General features: G+C 40.3%; 1 protein-coding gene across 1 annotated transcript in view; it reads right to left on the bottom strand.

Annotated features, from left to right (window-relative positions):
* Nucleotides 1-20,262, bottom strand: part of slc41a2b (solute carrier family 41 member 2b) — a 40,911-nt gene that overhangs the window by 12,698 nt on the left and 7,951 nt on the right. The window contains exons 6-9 of the mRNA XM_079655692.1: nucleotides 19,568-19,838; nucleotides 17,958-18,037; nucleotides 6,866-6,997; nucleotides 5,327-5,475 (exon numbers count right to left, since the gene is read on the bottom strand). Of these exons, the coding sequence (XP_079511818.1) occupies nucleotides 5,327-5,475; nucleotides 6,866-6,997; nucleotides 17,958-18,037; nucleotides 19,568-19,838 (632 nt within the window). The remainder of the gene's footprint in view (nucleotides 1-5,326; nucleotides 5,476-6,865; nucleotides 6,998-17,957; nucleotides 18,038-19,567; nucleotides 19,839-20,262) is intronic.

The following is a 20,262-nucleotide window of genomic DNA, read 5'->3' as shown; positions in this document are numbered from 1 at the left end:
TTCAAGGGAGACCTGTCCAACATGGCAGCAAGTAGGTTACAACATGAACATAAAACAACAGATAACACAAAGGGACATGGTATCTACAGGGCTACATGTGCATACCGAGAGACATTGACAAGTACCAACAGTATATTTATATCTCGTCCTGTCAATAAGCCTCACCTTCTTGGCAAACACTGTATTGTTTTTGAAGTGGTGGAGAGACAATGCACAGTTTGACCCACTGCTGTCACCCATGGCCAAAGCATATCTCTCTGTCCCAGCAACATCAGTACCAAGCAAGAGAGTTCTTTCCACAGCAGGGGATATTGTAAACTCCCAAACCTCCCAGCTTCTACCTGGAAATGTGGACATGCTCATATTCCTAAAAGATAACCTTGATGATGCTGAGTGAGTGAGTTAGAGTTGAGTTACTTGAAAAACTAAAGTGAAACTTGATTTATTCTATTGCAGGGTCTGATTATTATATTGTTGACACTTTAAAATACTACTATCCTACTAAAATGCTGTACAAATCAGATTAATTATTTAATAAATAATAATTTTAAAAAAATTCACATTTGTTTCCTTTATTTTTCAATATCGCGATAAATATCGTAATGTGGACTTTCAATCGCGATATTATCGTACCGTGAGTTTTTGGTATCGTTACATCCCTATAAATAACCCAATTTGTGTTCTTTGAACCCGAAAAGGAGATGGCATTGTTTTTGTTACTTTCATTGCAATTGTATACATGTCTTAACTTATCGCGATACTATGCTGTACCGATTATCCCCCCCCCCCCCGAATAGATAGTGTACGAAAGTGAGCGTAAAGGTGATTTACTCGCTAGGGCTAACTTCATTTTTATATATAAACCGAGATAACTAGATACGTGTCTGTAGTGTGGCTTTTCCTGGTGCTCAAAGACGCTTTACAAGCATGTTAACAAAAGAGAAACCAAGAGGAGATGACCCTCCCCCAGTTCAGAGGGGCAGAGATGAGTTATGGCTCGGAGTGTGTACCGCTGTGGACAGGAACAGCACTGAAACATATTTTCAGTAAATAATTCTTCCAATAACAACCGTGCAGAAACCTGTCAGTCGATTCATCATTCATATTCACACAATCCCCCACAGACAGGTCGACAAAACAGTTCATGAATTATTCCGACACGCAGTTTGTGAAGCCAGTGGAGTATTTCAAAAGCAAAGTGGTGTTTGAGGTTCATGAATCCGATCGATAATTACATCCGTTTCCTTTCTTCAGCTGGCGAGTATGAAGATGTTCAAACACTTTTCACCCTCACTTCTCCAGGTGCCAGTCTCCGCCATTTGATGTGCTATCTGGCACTCGATCACCCTTTAAAGCAGCTGCACTGGCGATGGAGTTAATTGATCTGGAGAGTTTCCAACGCCTTAGTGGCCGTGATTACATCCTGATGTTCCCTGTCTGCATTTAGGATTTAGAGGAGCCGTAAAGAGCTTTCGAGCAAAGCATGCATCCAATATATTCACAAAAAAGTACAAAATTCTTGGAATCCATCACAGATCAGAGTGCACCTGTTAAAGTCATTCATTATCCGCATGTTGTTTCTTCATTATAATCTTAAAGGTAGGGTAGGTGATTCACTTCAGAAACACGTATTGTTATATTCCATGGAATGCTCTTAACATCCCGATAGCAATGAATATATTAAATGCTTTGACAATAAATATGTAAAAATATTTCATCTGTGGAAGCCGTAGCGCTGTAAAAAGCACGACCAATCATCTGAGCCGGCCCGGCTAAAGTAACTGGATGGCCTACCTGCCTGTCAGCCTTCCATCTGTGCACAAACTTATCTCGTGCCCTCATTGGTCATCTGCACGTTCGTGTGTGTTGGAGGAGGGGCTCTGTAAGGAAGTCGAGCTGGTGTCTCCATTCTTACCTACCTTACCTTAAAAGTGGGGTGGGTAATTTTGGAGAAACCGGCTCGAGTGCGCTAGAATTAGAAAATACACAACCGGAACAAATCTGCCACTTCCTCACAGAGCCCCTCCTCCAACACACACGAACGCGCACATGACCAATGAGGGCACGAGATAAGTTTGTGCACAGATGGAAGGCTGACAGGCAGGTAGGCCATCCAGTTATTTTAGCCGGGCCGGCTCAGATGATTGGTTGTGCTTTTTACAGCGCCACGGCTTCCACAGATGATATTTCTTTATGGATTTTTTGTCAAAGCACTTCAGATATTCATTGCTATCGGGATGTTAAGAGCATTCCATGGAATATAAATAAAAGTGTATCTCGAGCCGATTTCTCAAACTTACCTACCCCACCTTTAAATGCGGCCAACAAACCAACATTAAGCGGTCAGATTCCCTCAGGCATTTCCTAAAACCACAACACTCAAAGAATTCACTCATGCATCTCCTAATTTACCACAAGCATTATAGAAAACACAAATTAATCTTTGACAGGAATTGACTCTCACTGACAAGAAAGTAATGTAGCTTCTTCTGAATAAAAGCAGAAATCCACGGTGCAGGTAGGATACGCTTTGGCAGATACACAAATGAACTCGCTAAAGGTCACAATGCAAACCTGTAGTCACAGATTATGGAAAGTAACGCAGGGTCAAATTGCTTTATGCACAAGCAACATGCCCAAACAATTCATAAATATACTTCTCTTGTGTTCAAACTTGCAATAGCTCAGACTGACTTGGAAGTCATTTGAAGTAATGTATTCCAAACACTTTCCAATGATCACTTACGTCACATCGTATCCCCCTCTGTTGTGAGATCAGGGACAGTCTGTGTCACACTTGCTCTGATTTATTCAGAAACATCTCATGAGCAAAGCCTCACCAGCCAATTAAGATGTAACATGTTGTAATAAATGCAGGAAATCCTGATGTGTGTGTCTTGTCTGAAAAAGCAGCATTATTCATATTAGATATATGAGTTTAGAGATTTTTTTTTTAATATAAAATATTTGTATTATTTGATTTAATGTTACAAAACAAAAATGACCATGTTCACGTCTTAAAGTCATCCTGAGGCCTTAGTTTTGGTTTAAAATGACACAACATCATGTATGTGTTGCTTCTTTGGGGCTTGTTTTCATAGACCTGGTTATTTCTCTCAAATCTGGCAACAGAGTGGGCGCAGTGTCTAATAGTAGCAGTAAGCTAACGAGAGGCTACGTTCAGCTGGTGACTCGGGAGTCGGGACAGAGAAAACGTCAGGAGTTTGGAAGTGTTATAAAATTGAAAGCGAAGGCAGTGTAACAGGCAGATGCAATGTTTGCAAGGCGTGGTGGAAAGAACAGAGCTACGTTCAACACGACCAATCTAATACGCCACCTGAGAAACAAACACCAACACCAACACGACGAGTACACAGCGGCCCCTCGGGTAACGGCACTGAAACAACCGACACTTTCAGAGACTTTTAAAAGGAAAGAGAAAGTGCCCCAGAACAGTGAAAAGGCCAAAAACATAACAGCCAAGTTAGCTGAATTCATTGCGTTGGATGACCAGCCGTTATCTGTTCCCTTTTTTTTTCTCTGAATGCATTGCATAAAGATCGGATCGGGAAAAATCGGTATCGGCAGATTGTCAAAATCCAATGATCGGAATCGGATCGGGAGCAAAAAGAGGTGATCGGGACTTCCCTATATGAGTTGATGATGAAAATCTAGTACACGTAATAACAAACATTCAAAAGATGTACGAGCTGAAAGTCTTCAGACAGTAACTCAAATAACGTGGATATCTACCGTGTATACAATAATTAAGACATGAAACACTTAAAGCTGCATTAACATGTTTTTGGCCACTTGGGTTCAACAGAGCTGAAAACACAACATGTCAGAACGACGATCATTTGAAATGTTTTTGTTGCCCCTCCATCGCGAGAGCCGTAATAATAATAATAATAATAATAATAATACTGGAATAACTAGACCCTCCAGAAAAACGCGATTCTGCGATCGCAGAATTTCCCGCATAATCAGCAAAATGCCGCAGATTTTTAAAAGTCCGCATATTTATCAAAAGGCCGCATAATCCCCGCATTTTTCCACACAAAGTTGAGACAAAAAATAAAAAAGTTAATTCGTCTTGACGAGTAGTGATTATGACGCAACGTCATCAGCCCGCGCATCACAGAAGGCAAACACCGTCGTGTGAAGGTGTGGAATTCACACACCAAGATGAACAAATCGAATCCATCACATTTACCCACGAACATTTCAGCTAAAGACCGGGCAAAGCAGTACCCCAATGTCTTGCACGGAAGTGGGGGGAAACTGTTCTGTACCCCGTGCAACTGTGTGTTGGAGCATAAAAGGAAATCGACTGTGAATACCCACTTCGATTCGCTCAAACATTCAAAAATGGTTTCTGCTGCGGACAAGAAAGCCAAACAACTCACGCTCACAGAGGCATCAACCTCCAAAACCCTTTCGAGGGCTACAAGAAACGAGGTGAGTAGCCTACAATATTGAAGCTGGTCAGATAACGAACGAGTAAATGAAAACAGAATGAGGCGGAGAAGTGTGTGTGTGTGTGTGTGTGTGTGTGTGTGTGTGTGTGTGTGTGTGTGTGTGTGTGTGTGTGTGTGTGTGTGTGTGTGTGTGTGTGTGTGTGTGTGTGTGTGTGTGTGTGTGTGTGTGTGTGTGTGTTTCTGTGATGTAGCTTGCTTCTAGTATGCTTTTTTATCATAGCAACTCTTTAAAAGTGCTCCCTTTCATTCAGTAGTAGCCTAGTAACAGGGTGCGGGAGAATAATCACCTTTTTTCCGCTTCCCGCATATTTCGCAACTTTCCGCATATTACGCAACTTCCCGCAATTTCCCCGCATAAAATCACATAAAAACCCCGCATTTTTATCGCATAATCAATGATTTTAGCCCGCATAATTAAGGATTTTGGACCGCTTTTTTCTGGAGGGTCTAAATAACACAACGTTTGCAAACCAGAAAAATAAAACAATGAGTTGAAATACACTCAAATATCTCTTGTTGAGTTGGGGGATCTGTAGAGTCGTGGAATAATTCTCAGTGGGTTCATTACTACATTAAAATATTGATGTGTGCAGCTTTAACAAAAGTGGAGGGGTCTGCTTTTTCCCTAATGGACTGAAAATCATCATGAAGTTGAAAACCCTCTTTAAAGCAGTATAAATGTCAAATACCAAAAATGTTAAATGGACATTAGATAGACTGGGATAGAGAGCTTCAATACTTCAATGTGGAATAATGACCAGGAAATGTAAAGCAGAATATTTTTAGAATATCTAACCAGCTGCCGCTCACGTATTAAAGCTCAGGTATACTCGTGATGTGCTCACCTGCAGCAGAGCAGCAGCCAGGTAGACGGACATGAAGATGGGCGTCAGCGTGGTGTGTCCGCTCTTCATCAGGTGGATGGTGTAGAGGAAGATCAGGTGACCTGGGACCACCAATAGGAGCAGCACCTGAGCAGAGCGGTGATTGGCTCCTGGGAAAATAAAAAAGGTTCATCAATTACCTCATAATGATCTTGTTTACATCGTTTTACCTCAATTACAACACTCGTTTTTAACAACGTTCTTTACTGATTACTGGATTCAATTTATTATATTCTGACTTGTTTCTGTTTGTTTCCAAGTCTGAAAAGAACAGAAAGTAAGAAGAAGGATTTTTCAGGCTGTGAACTGAATTCACAATTTAAGATTTCAAGATCTTAATTCTTTAAAAATGTAAAGACAGCGATATCAATTCAGAAATTGAAATCCAGACGTCATAGGAGTACCATGACAACAAAATAATACATCTGTAAAAGAATAAGGACGATGAATGGGAAAACACAAAGAAAAACAAATGAAAAAATGTGATAAATAAAGTAGGGCTCTCAAACAATTACAATTTGTAATCAGATTAATCACAGCTTAAAAATTAATTAATCAGATTAATCACCATTCGAACTATGTCCAAAATATGCCATTTCTTTATTTATATTGTTGTGGGAATGGAAAGATAAATGAAAGAAGGCGGATATATCCATTTAACATACAGTATGTTTATTATAACATGTTTCTGTGACAGCCCACACACCTATCAATCATCAAACCGTGGGGTCTTATTTCATTACGTGTTGATTTCTATCAACACGTAATGTTGTATCGATGTATATAGAGATCTACTACAGCAAAAGTATTCTCCGTCGGGACTTCCTGCAACAACACCAAGCCGTTATCTTGATTCTGATTGGCCAGAAGACATTATCAAAGATGTTCTATTGAGAAGACGATCACTACGTGACAAAAGTTTTCAAAACTGTTTCTAGTCTTCGGTATTTCCAGACAAGTGGTTACTGAAATCAATCTTACTAACTGCTGTCTGTGCAATTCTCGGCGCGAGTTGGCAGACTTTATTTTGCTTACTTTAACATCATTTTTCATGGTGGGGGCTAAGGTGGGGCTAAGCCATTTCTTGGTATGGGTGTAGCCTACCCCAGTCATACCCTGGCGCTGCCACTGGTGGGATGTATGGGGCGGACCATTCTGCACATGCGTTAAATGCGTTAAATATTTTAACGCAATTAATTCCAAAAATTAATTACCGCCATTAACGCGATCATTTTGACAGCATTACAATAAATATTAGATAAATGTGGGTAACCATCCAGGAAGCAAACATGATGGCAGAAACAGAACTAGAGTTATGGAGAGGTTCCCAAAATGTTCTTGTAACAACGGGGTGAAGGTTAATCATTAGCAATCAGCTGATCAGTATTACAAATGTATTTACTGTAAGGACCTCACATCTATCATATGGAGTTATACTGTTATGCCTAACCAACGTGTGCTTTCATTAAAAGCTCAGCATGTTGTGTTCACGGTACTGACCTTTTCCCCAGAAGGTGCGGCAGGGGTAGTAGCAGCCCTTGGCCTCTTCAGGAACCTCTCCAGGAGCACAGTGGAAGTGCAGGTGAGTGGAGAACCTGCTGGCCTGGATCGCTACCAGGTTCCCCCCGATTCCTGCAGGAGAGGAAAGGTCAGGAGCGTTTAATGTGAAGTCAATAAGGAGAGAGGTGAGTTACGGCAGGTAAATACGGTTATTTAGTACCTCTTCTCCAGGGGGGATAGAGAAAGGCCAACAACCAACACACTGAGGCTGATTATATCTGCCATTTTCTCTCCGTAACATACACACATTAATATTCCATTGAGGAGGCTGCATGAAATTGAGTATGGACCTTTTAATTGGGTCTTTTCACAGTGGACATTTTGAGATGTGATCGCAGCAGAAGCAGGATCGTGTCTGGATTTTAACTCCGTGTTTGTAAAACTTTTTGGGGGAAACTCTTGCGAAAATTGGCTTCCTGAGGACTTGCAAGAGTTTTGACAGTTGAGGGAAACCGTGTAGACACGAAGAAATGCAGAAGTTTAACAAATTCCCAGTATTCACATAAGACTAGGGGATGGAAGGGAATGGCAGCACACATTTAATTGCTTTTTTTTTGAACAATTTAGTGATATTTGGGTTGAAACCTGGCTAAAAAGTGTCATTTTGATGAAGATCTTCAAACCTTTCTTCAACTTGCTTAATGTTATCGATAAATCGGAGAGAATGCAAGAAGCCCAAGAGGTTTTGCACCAGCTATAACAGAACTACGGCAACTCTGTGCATGGGCTCTGAAACGCAACCAATCATTTAGTTTAAGTGTTTGAATAATCAATACCATGTTAGATGATTTGAAAAATGCAACACCTTCCTATCATCAATGAATCTTGACCTCTCAAATTGGTTTAAAAACTGGCTTCAACCAGTCCAAACCTAAAGGAACCATTGCTGTACTGACGTTTTTTCTTAAAGTGAAATGGATCAGGGTTATTCTCCTAGTCAAGCATATAAATAATCCTAAAAATGTGCTCAGCCATCTGTACTGACAAAAAAAAAAGAAAATGGGGTCACTTTATATTCACATACAGCGGCTATCACACCTTCACTTTAACAAGCAACACATTGAATAACTTCCTCCTGTGTGTTTCATCCCGTGAGCCACAGTGTGGTTACCGAGCCCTGCAGAAGGGACATATATCAACTACAAGCGCTCCGCCACACAGCGGAGCAGAAGAAAGCAGAGAATGTCTTGTGAAAAAGAGACTTTTTTTTCATTCAAAAATCACAAAAATAATGTATAATACAAATGGTTCCCGTGTAGTGGGTAAACAGTAGGGGTGGGAATCACCAGGCTCCCCACGATACGATACTATCGCGATACTTAAGCCACGATACGATATATTGCGCATATATATTGATATATATGATTGCATGATATATTGGGTTCCAGTGTCTTTAACATGTGACAAAAGCCTCGACGCTGTATCCAGCACCAGTCAGTTTTACGCTGCTATCGAAATGTTTATATATCCTGCTTACTTGAAGTCAACGGTTATTTTGTGGGTGTTTTTGTAATTATTGAGTGTTCTTGTATTTTAATGTGTGTTTTTTTTTTATACCTCAGGACTCTGGGAAACAGTATTTTGATCTTTCTTTCTGTGTACAAACATATTTTGAGATCGACAATAAAGTTGACTTTGATGAAGTAGGAGATTGATTGAGTTATTGTATTAGCTCGCTCAGAATTTGATGGTAGCTTTGCCAATAAGCTAATTTGAATTTTCAATATGAATAGTTATATAATTGAATAATATCAATACTTGGCATGTGTGTATCGATACAATATCGCCACGCAAAGTATCGCGACACTAAGCTGTATCGATTATTTCCCCCTCCCCTTAAAAACAGATCTTGTGTTCACGGTTTCTTCCAGTCACTGAAGTGGCCGTGTAATAAGCCACACAGACTTTGTCCCTTTAAACCAGGCCGGCTACTGTGGTGTGAGTATATTAAATTAGACACAGCCACCACCTCAGGGTGAAGGCCACTTATTTCAATCCATTGTGGCTCTCTGTCCGCCTGGTGACATTTTATTGGTGCGTGACCAGCACTCCCACAGAGCCTGCAAACAGATTTAACTTCACATTAAATTGACGCTCACTGCGCCCCGTCTGTCCGCCTGCTTCACACTCCTGCCCTCACTATCTGAATACGCCACTGATCCAATGTGGCTCTTTAAAAAGGGGAAAGTTCAACACAGATTGAGATGTCTATGAGTTAAATACGGATTAAGGAAGTTAAAGGCACTGGGAAACAACTAGCCTTGCTCCGTTTATGGTGGAAAAACACAAGAAGTAGATCCAAAAGGTTTTTTACATATCTCTCTATATTCAATATCTTTATTTGTACTTATTTGTGGGCTACAACATGTGTCATACTATTATTTTTAGAGAACACTTTAGAGTTTATTAATGAAGTTTTGAATTTCTGTCACCCTAAAAAGTCAATCCTGGAGGAAAATCTACAGTTTTAAGTGATTCATCTGGGAAATTAGTAGGGCTGTCCCGAATACCATTTTTCGGGCTCCGAATATTCGGCCCGTGTCAAAGCATTTAACAATTTGGGTTGTTAATGTAACCCAATTTGTGTTCTTTGAAATTGAAAGGGATATCGCATTGTGTTTGTTACTTTCGTTGCATTTGTATATTTCTTAAGTGTAATTTGGCTTGGCTTCCTATTTTTTATGGATATGCTTTTATTTTGAAGGAGAGTTAGCGCTGTTGACAGGAAATTGTTGTTGCTATGGAAACAACGTGACGGAGATTAACGGAGAAAATTAATATCTACATAAAGACGGAGAAAGTAAACGATAACGTTTATGGTTAAGTGTTAGCACCCCCCGAAGAGGCACAAGCTCTTACGTTGATATTGGAGATTTCAATAAATTCAATTTGAAAAAAAAACAACGAACGAATATTCGGATATTCGGGTACAGCCCTAGAAATTAGTACTTTTGTATAATAAAAATTACCTGATTCTTTCAAGGCCCAATGTGTAATATTTGCTCAGAATGTAAGTTTATGAAAATTAAAAAAGGAGATAACATCATAAACACAACCTGAAGACGTTGCTGTGTTGAAGACGTCTTATGCAACAGAGATAAGAAATTAGCATGCTAACGGTCTAGCTGTTCTTGTAATACCACTTCTAGTTATCCGTTTTATAGTTTGTTAATTGAACTCAATTCAAAGTGGCATCAACGAGTAATTAAATAGCAGCCTCATCACATCCTCACAGTGAGGCTGCTTATCCGAAATACGGCAATGCTTTAGTTAGGAACTAGCAATTAGCTTTAGCTCAGCTGTCTGAAATCTCTTTATTGCATGGAAGGCAAGGCACGTTTATATATATATATATATATATATATATATATATATATATATATATATATATATATATATATATATACTGTATATATACACACAACACCTTTCAATGCAAGGCTAAATCAGATCCAGACCCAAAACATTGGAAATCTGAGGTTTGAATGTGACGTATAGTTTCATTAACATGGTTTTCAATTAGAATGATTTGGTACTTGGTTATTTTGACTTCTCTGGCTATTTGTCCTTGATGGCTTGTGGGAGGTTTGGGGGTGTAAAGGGCTGGAGGGTGTTGTTACATCCTCAGCAGGGGGCCGAGGTAAACCGGAGGATGTCTGGGAGCAATCTGGATTATTCAGGTCACTGGATCTGACAAGAGGAATGAGGATGAGGAGGTCTGGAGCGCAGGGGGGGTCAGTGGTGCTTCTCTGGGGGGGGGGGCTATGCCTCGAGGGGGGAGACACAGGAACTGTCTGCTTTCTTAACACAACTCATCTCCTGTTGCCTCCTCCAGGTTTAATTTCATTTAGTTCATTTAACCTGTTAAGCACTGAGCCTGTTTTCAGGTCTCAGGCTCGAAAATGACATTTCCAGAACCATATCTTCCCTTCGAAAAAGGGGAAAATTAATCATCTTTTTTCTCAAAGTAATGATAAACCTGTGAGTTGGATGTAGAAAAGTCAGAATCAATATAGATGTTTTTTATTTTAACGAAAATTCAGATTGAACATAGTAAAAAACTGTAAATTATAGTGTCCGTCCAAAAATGATTTGTTTACTTATAGTGAAACCTACCCTTGGATGATGGTAAGGTAGACTAAAAGCTTTAGGAATCCAAAGTACAACATATAATAAGTACCCTGTATCAAGATTGATGCAAAACAAGTGACATTTGACCTTTTTAGAGAGATTGAGCAAAACAAACTCCACCTCTGGGGTGATTTGGGCGGAAATGGCCGTGTCGAACAGGCTAAAGGTCACCTATTATGCAAAATCCTCTTCTTCATGTCTCTTCTACATCAATATGTGTCCCCTCTGTGGAAATTAAGAAGGATTCTGTCTTTTTGTCCTGATCCATTTATATAAAAATGAGCTGATCAGATTTTGGCCACTTTATGATGTCATAACGATGTTTTGTCTTGTGTCACCATTAGCCAATCAGCAACCAAGGTAACGAATTAATTGGTAAATTCCTCGGTAAAATAAGTATTTGGTGTACTAAATACTTTTTTGCCCCACTGTGTGTGTATATATATATATATATATATATATATATATATATATATAAGGAAAAGCAAGCAATAAAAACAAGTTCAAGAGGAAATTGACAATTCTTCAATACCTGGATCAAACACAGCAGAATTTAAATATGAATACCTTTTAAGCAGCAGCAGATACGTTCTATTGAAATAGTATTCAAATAAATGAATGAGGCCAAAAAGCAGGCTTTGTCCCTCTATCTATATCTCTCTATACACATCTCTTCCCCACCGCTTTCTCATCAAACATGCTCACACCATGCCTTCACACTTTCTGTTCATTCATTCATTTCAATTATATTACAACAGTGCATTTAAATTAGCTAAATGTCACAAGTCGACCTCCTTTCTGTTTCAATTTAAGATAACAATCAGGGAGAGTTTGCTCAGACCTGGGGTTTCTTTCACACATAAAATAGAACAGCCTCACCCCGACACAGGTTCTCTGTTTTTCTCTCCGCGGAAAAAACAATTAGAGAATCGTCCTGCATCTCGTTAAGTGTCTCTCATTAATGCCTTTTAATTGAAAGCTTATCTTTTGTCGTGTCGGTGCCAGCGCCTTGGCAACCGTGTCCGAGCCAGTTAGCGGCGTACGATAGAAGCGGAAAAAATAAAGGGAAATGGAAGAGGACCAGTTTTACGAAGTAGAAACAGACGGACTGTGGCTGACTGCCTAACTCAGTCTCATTAAGTAACTTATTTATGCTAATGAGCTTTGGAGCCGCTACTTAGTAAGCTTCAGTTATCGAGGGACTGTTGACTGTGAAAAGAGAAAGAAGCGTCTGCTCAGTCACACCTGGGAGCTGCACAGCACAACACTAATAAGCTCTATGGCATGCCATCCATCTTGTGTATACACACTTAGAGCTCAGCGCGAAGACTCCTAGACTGCATTAATTGCAAAACTGAGAGGGATAAACAAGATGAACAACAGGCAGAGTTTATCTGTATCTCCACGGTTTAACAGTTCGTGTGTCCAAATAAAACTATCGCTAAGACGGATTGTCATTAAGAAAGCTTTTAGGTATTTTACACATGTCCACATCCCAACACTAAGGCACTCACCAAGATTGCATTTCAGTAGTCTTTGGCAAATTCCAGAAAGAAAATTGGACTCCTTTGTCACTTCCTGACCATAGTGACATCTCTATGTTACACTCGCAATTCTATTGGCTAGCGCTCCAACACATTGTAAGTGTTAGGCTAAGGGGCAGGACATCTCTAAGCGTTTGACCAATCCCAACAAAGCCGGCCAGCTAACCAATCAGAGCAGACTGGGCTCTGGTTTCAGACAGAGGGTGAAAAGAGGTGCTGCAGCACAGAGAACAATAAAGAGCTTTTTGAACATTAAAGCATGGAGACATGTCCCAGTAGAGACAGTACATACTGATATACACCTGAACATCAGCAGGAGAGGACTCTTTAAAGTAGAGACACTACATACTGATATACACCTGAACATCAGCAGGAGAGGACTCTTTAAAGTAGAGACACTACATACTGATATACACCTGAACATCAGCAGGAGAGGACTCTTTAAAGTAGAGACACTATATACTGATATACACCTGAACATCAGCAGGAGAGGACTCTTTAAAGTAGAGACACTACATACTGATATACACCTGAACATCAGCAGGAGAGGACTCTTTAAAGTAGAGACACTACATACTGATATACACCTGAACATCAGCAGGAGAGGACTCTTTAAAGTAGAGACACTACATACTGATATACACCTGAACATCAGCAGGAGAGAACTCTTTAAAGTAGAGACACTACATACTGATATACACCTGAACATCAGCAGGAGAGGACTCTTTAAAGTAGAGACAGTACATACTGATATACACCTGAACATCAGCAGGAGAGGACTCTTTAAAGTAGAGACACTACATACTGATATACACCTGAACATCAGCAGGAGAGGACTCTTTAAAGTAGAGACACTACATACTGATATACACCTGAACATCAGCAGGAAAGGACTCTTTAAAGTAGAGACACTACATACTGATATACACCTGAACATCAGCAGGAGAGGACTCTTTAAAGTAGGGACACTACATACAGATATACACCTGAACATCAGCAGGAGAGGACTCTTTAAAGTAGAGACACTACATACTGATATAAACCTGAACATCAGCAGGAGAGGACTCTTTAAAGTAGAGACACTACATACTGATATACACCTGAACATCAGCAGGAGAGGACTCTTTAAAGTAGAGACACTACATACTGATATACACCTGAACATCAGCAGGAGAGAACTCTTTAAAGTAGAGACACTACATACTGATATACACCTGAACATCAGCAGGAGAGGACTCTTTAAAGTAGAGACACTACATACTGATATACACCTGAACATCAGCAGGAGAGGACTCTTTAAAGTAGAGACACTACATACTGATATACACCTGAACATCAGCAGGAGAGGACTCTTTAAAGTAGAGACACTACATACTGACACACCTGAACATCAGCAGGAGAGGACTCTTTAAAGTAGAGACACTACATACTGATATACACCTGAACATCAGCAGGAGAGGACTCTTTAAAGTAGAGACACTACATACTGATATACACCTGAACATCAGCAGGAGAGGACTCTTTAAAGTAGAGAGACACTAATCCCTTAATTTCTCCTTGGGGATTAATAAAGTATGTCTTTTTCAATTCAAATCCTTTATTTCCATAATAGCCAACAATGTAACTACAACTTCTGGGTCCGCCAAAAAAGATGTTTCTGTATACTGGGGCGCCATAGATGTGAAGATAACCCGATGATCATGGTAAGTCGAGTCCTTTTGGCTTCATGGCCAGTGAGCGACTTCAAAATGAATGAATGGGGGCTCTGTCTCCAATTCTGAATTGACTTCTCTCCAAACATCTGAGATTGAGATACTGTTTGACTGCAGGAACAATGGGGGTGCTTTTAGCTGGGTTGTGGGAGGCATTGCTAAAGATTCATTACAGCACTGTGCTAAAACCACAGCCGAATGATTACTATAAAATAATGCCACCTAATGGTTTTGATCGTCAACTATTCTATATATTTCCACTAATCTAGAAACAGATTGAAGTAAAATTTCTGATCTAAGTTTGCGTTAAATGTTAACTTTAATGAATGACTTGTTTATTTAACAACACAGATATGCTTAATGTTCCATATTTCTTCCTGTGAAATTAAATTGTAACTTCCCATGAGTCTCAGCGTCCATGGACACTCTGGAAAAAACTGCTTTTTCAGAGCAGACACGAACCACTGTATTTGCAGATTTGCTCACAAACAAAACTGGTGTTCATAATGATGTGTTTTAAGTAAGTTATTTTGGATTATGCAGGATGTCACCACCTGCTTTAATTAAGCATCTGTAGACACGTGCCAGGTATTTTTGTCTTATGTGCATCCACAGTGTTCAGGCTGAGGGAGGAGAGAGTGCTACTATTTCAGTGCCACTCATTTCCCTCCACACACTTAGACAGATGGTCTGGAGGTTTACTCGGGGTGGAAGAAGGCAAGCAATAGAATTGCAAATAGCTTCGCTCAAATTATTCTAAACTGGTGGAGCTCATTCCAAACACATTCCTAAATCCTTCATTTAACCAGTCTACAGACATGTGAGGGTTTAATCTGGCTGCACTACGCCCCCTTGTGGCTGCTCGTGGTAAACATGTTTGTGTATAAGGTACTGTTTGTAGACATAAACAAGTAAGGACAATTTAAAACTCAGACATGATGATGGTGCTCAAGGAAAGGTCAGGGGATCAAAGCTTTTGCAATTGTCTGTCATGTCCATGTTATGGATGCCTGACCTAAATGGCATGGTAATACATCCAATAATTGATTAAGTCAATTTATGGTGGTGCTAGATAGAGATCAAGTCAAGAAACCATTTAAATCTTTAGGACTAGCAATCATGGACGTCTGTAAATTATGTCATGGCAATCTTTCCAATAATTGGCTCGGAAAATAATCTGATTTAATTGACAGTGTTGGACCAAGAGAACAATCACCATCCCTACAGCCACACCCAGAGGTGGAAGAAGTACTCAGATCCTACTTAAGCAAAAGTACGAAAGTGTTAGCACCCAAATATACTTCAATTACCAACACTGAAATGACTCCTTATTTAGAATGGCAACTTTCTGAAAAAGATGTGATACCACGGGATTATAATTGTAATTTATTAATTTTAAATCATTTTAATTTTGCAGCTAGTTAAGATGGAGCTCACCTTAATGATTTTACACTGCCAGGTATCTATTGATATATAGATACACATTATATGAACCTGCAAAGTAACTACTAACTAAAGCTGTCAGATAAATGTAGTTCAGTAAAAAGTACGATATTTGCCTCCAAAATGTAGCGGTTAATGTAGCATGAAATGTAAAATACACAAACCACAACATTGTACTTGAATACATGAACTTTCCACCACTGGATAAACCCTTAGTGTCGCCATTATGGAAACAAGATTGACTTTCAATAATAAAAAATTTCAAAATAATTTAAACCGAAGTTGAAATTCACAAAGAAAATCAACCAGGGTAATTCCAGGTCTTTTCTACCCTGTTCTGAGTGACGCTATGTTGTAATCTGTCATTATGAGAGCAAGTTGCTTTAGGTTGTGGAACATGCATGTACTCAGGTATGGTATGGAGGGCGAGGAATTTCTAAATTAAAGGCTAAGTTCACTTAAGTTACACACACGTTCAACCCCAATCCTGTAGGGTAAATGGTGGGTACGTGGATCACTGAACACAATCCGTGTCCTGCTCTCACACAGAGGGGAAGTACAGGGTGTTGGATTAGAGCCACGTAGCTACATAAGCTTAGAGGTTTCATTACATATGTATATCTCTTATTCTACTTCCCCCGTGGATTTAGGAAGCTATTTTAATCAATCCTATGGTCCGGATTCTATTTGTCTGTTGGTGCCCCGGGGGTGAGCAAGAGACACCTTCAAGGTCCCCTATTTATACTGCTTTTCATCAATACATCACAGGGCTCAGATATATCCAGAACCTGTCTCTGATTGGCGGAAACACCAAACAGATCATTGCAGCATTACCCATAATCCCCTCTGTTTCAGCCCTGTTTCCAAAGTGCTGATTCTCTGTCTGTTACTTTAGATGAAAATAAGGAGCCCCTCCCCACGCCCCTCTGAGAGACATTTGGTTACAAAGAACTCAATAGTGCTCTAGGAGGAGATTCAGGTGATTAGGGGGGGGGGGGGGGGGTACCCTGGTTGCTCATTGGCTAATGGTTACTCAAGCCAAAACATCGTTATGACATCATAAAGTGACGAACATCTGATCAGCTCATTTTCAGACAGGTTTTTATAGAAATGGATCAAAAAGAGAGAGAATCTTTGTTCCTGAAACTTTCAGAGTCTCTTTCCACAGAGGGGACACATGTTGATGTAGAAGAGACATGAAGAAGAGGGGACACATGTTGATGTAGAAGAGACATGGAGAAGAGGGGACACATGTTGATGTAGAAGAGACATGAAGAAGAGGGGACACATGTTGATGTAGAAGAGACATGGAGAAGAGGGGACACATGTTGATGTAGAAGAGACATGAAGAAGAGGGGACACATGTTGATGTGGAAGAGACATGGAGAAGAGGGGAACACATGTTGATGTAGAAGAGACATGAAGAAGAGGGGACACATGTTGATGTAGAAGAGACATGGAGAAGAGGGGACACATGTTGATGTGGAAGAGACATGAAGAAGAGGGGACACATGTTGATGTAGAAGAGACATGAAGAAGAGGGGACACATGTTGATGTAGAAGAGACATGAAGAAGAGGGGACACATGTTGATGTAGAAGAGACGTGAAGAAGAGGGGACACATGTTGATGTAGAAGAGACATGGAGAAGAGGGGACACATGTTGATGTAGAAGAGACATGAAGAAGAGGGGACACATGTTGATGTAGAAGAGACATGAAGAAGAGGGGACACATGTTGATGTAGAAGAGACATGAAGAAGAGGGGACACATGTTGATGTAGAAGAGACATGAAGAAGAGGGGACACATGTTGATGTAGAAGAGACATGAAGAAGAGGGGACACATGTTGATGTAGAAGAGACATGGAGAAGAGGGGACACATGTTGATGTAGAAGAGACATGAAGAAGAGGGGACACATGTTGATGTAGAAGAGACATGAAGAAGAGGGGACACATGTTGATGTAGAAGAGACAGGAAGAAGAGGGGACACATGTTGATGTAGAAGAGACATGAAGAAGAGGGGACACATGTTGATGTAGAAGAGACATGGAGAAGAGGGGACACATGTTGATGTAGAAGAGACATGAAGAAGAGGGGACACATGTTGATGTAGAAGAGACATGGAGAAGAGGATTTTGCATAATAGGTGACCTTTAAGCCAATCACAGCAGAGGAAAAGCAGACAGGTTTTGTGACTCACCGTTGATAACCGGGGTGTAAACCACGATGCCGGCCAGATTTGGGTCGGACACCGTTTTGTCCAGGATCAGCCCTCCGATGCTGCAGAACAAAACAGAATTAAATCATTAGCTGGTGACAATCAATAAAGCGGTTTGAAAACAACAGCCATTGCTCAGATGAACAAGTTGTAGCAGTGTGGCATAGATGCTGAGGGAAGAACTGTTTGTTCATTTATTTAAAATGAGATTATCCCAAATTGGGAAATTGCTTCGTCACAGCAGCAGAAAGTGAACACACATGAATTAAAAATATCATAAAATATAATAACATTAAAGGTAGGGTAGGTAAGAATGGAGAAAGCAGCTCGAGTGCGCTAGAATTTGAAAATACACAGCCGAAACAAATCTGCCCCTTCCTTCAGACTTCCTTCCAGAGCCCCTCCTCCAACACACACGAACGCGCACATGACCAATGAGGGCACGAGATAAGTTTGTGCACAGATGGAAGGCTGACAGGCAGGTAGGCCATCCAGTTACTTTAGCCGGGCCGGCTCAGATGATTGGTCGTGCTTTTTACAGTACTACGGCTTCCACAGATTACATTTTTTGTAAGTATTTATTGTTAAAGCATTTTATGTATTCATTGCTATCGGGATGTTAAAAGCATTCCATGGAATATAACAAAAAGTGTTTCTGAGGTGAATTACCTACCCCTCCTTTAAGATAAACAGTAAATGTATAAATATCAACGGCAGAAGGGAAAATATCAATATTGTATTATTTATTTATTTATTTTGTATTTATTTTTGTTTGTTCAAGTTTGTCTTAGTGGTTTTTTATGTGATGGAGCATGAGGGACTTTTTATTTATTTATTAAAGATTCGCCTGTAGTCTGTGTGTTTAAAACGTTTGTCACGATGGATTCCTGGTCTCTTAACTGCAAAACCAAATCTACCTAACAAAGGTACAAATAATCAACATAAACCGGTTGAGTTTCAATTGTTTTAAGCTTATGTCGTCTACAGAAAATGTCTCTATTGATGTACTTAATTATAATAATCATACATGACACTTATATAGTGCTTTTCAAAAAACTCAAAAGAAGTTTTGACAGAGAATAACACAAAGGTTGCCTCTTGTAAGCTATGCACACACTTCAGAGAGGTTTTAATGGTCACTTCTCTATAAAAGATGGAGAAAGGTGGCATCATCCACACTTGAGTGTTCAGAGGCAAACAATCCCTTCGTACTGTCTGGCAGGCTGAAGGCTTTCCGAGGGTGCTGCAATTTGTTTTGGGGATGAGTCATCAAGCATACCAGACACTTGGAGCTGCAGAATATGGCTGTTCTTTTCCCTTTGAAGACTAAACACACACACACACACACACACACACACACACACACACACACACACACACACACACACACACACACACACACACACACACACACACACACACACACACACACACACACACACACACACACACACACACACACACACACACACACACACACACACACACACACACACACACACACACACACACACACACACACACACACACACACACACACACACACACACACACACACACACACACACACACACACACACACACACACACACCTGCTAATGACCATGGCAGTGATGACTGGCTCCCATCCGGAGTACAGCAGGGTGCGGCTGGCCGGGTGTTTGGAGGAGATGACCATCCACAGAGGAGTCAGGCACATGAAGAAGGCGCAGACCAGCGACGACACATACGGGTACGTATCTGTGGAAGAGGGGGGGGGATATAAATGACTTTCTCTTGATTTATTTGTTTCCTTTTTTAAGTGTGAGTTTGGAGCCCATCCAAGCATGCAGTAGGGAATTGGTAGGGTAGAATGCATCATTGTTTAATGTTCACAAAATATAATAGCAGGGTATATGCAGGAATCCTGAAATCTAGTCCTGAAGTAAAACCTTTTAAGACCCTTCCCATACATTTTAAGACCTCATCGCCACTTTGAGTTCAAACCGGTTACCTTGGCGACACACTTTACCTCACATTGACTATATACAGTATTGATTGTCCTTCCTCCTTATCTTCCAACCATTTGGACGAAAACTTGCATTTCCCCATAACGATGTTGCTTAGCAACCGGCGTAAACGGACCTCCGCGCTAACAAGCAGTGAGCGTGCGATGTCCTGTTCAGATGACGTCAAATCCAACGGGATGCCATAAATAAAGTACACAGAATCACACTACACACCTACGCAATGATTACATTCAGGCAGTCTGTAGAATACAACCTCTTTGGACCATTTTGGACCATTT

Source organism: Notothenia rossii (assembly GCF_949606895.1).
Source record: "Notothenia rossii genome assembly, chromosome: 10".
NCBI classification, from domain to species: Eukaryota; Metazoa; Chordata; class Actinopteri; order Perciformes; family Nototheniidae; genus Notothenia; species Notothenia rossii.
The sequence above is the reverse complement of the archived record's forward strand: the minus strand, read 5'-3'. Positions and strand labels throughout refer to the sequence as shown.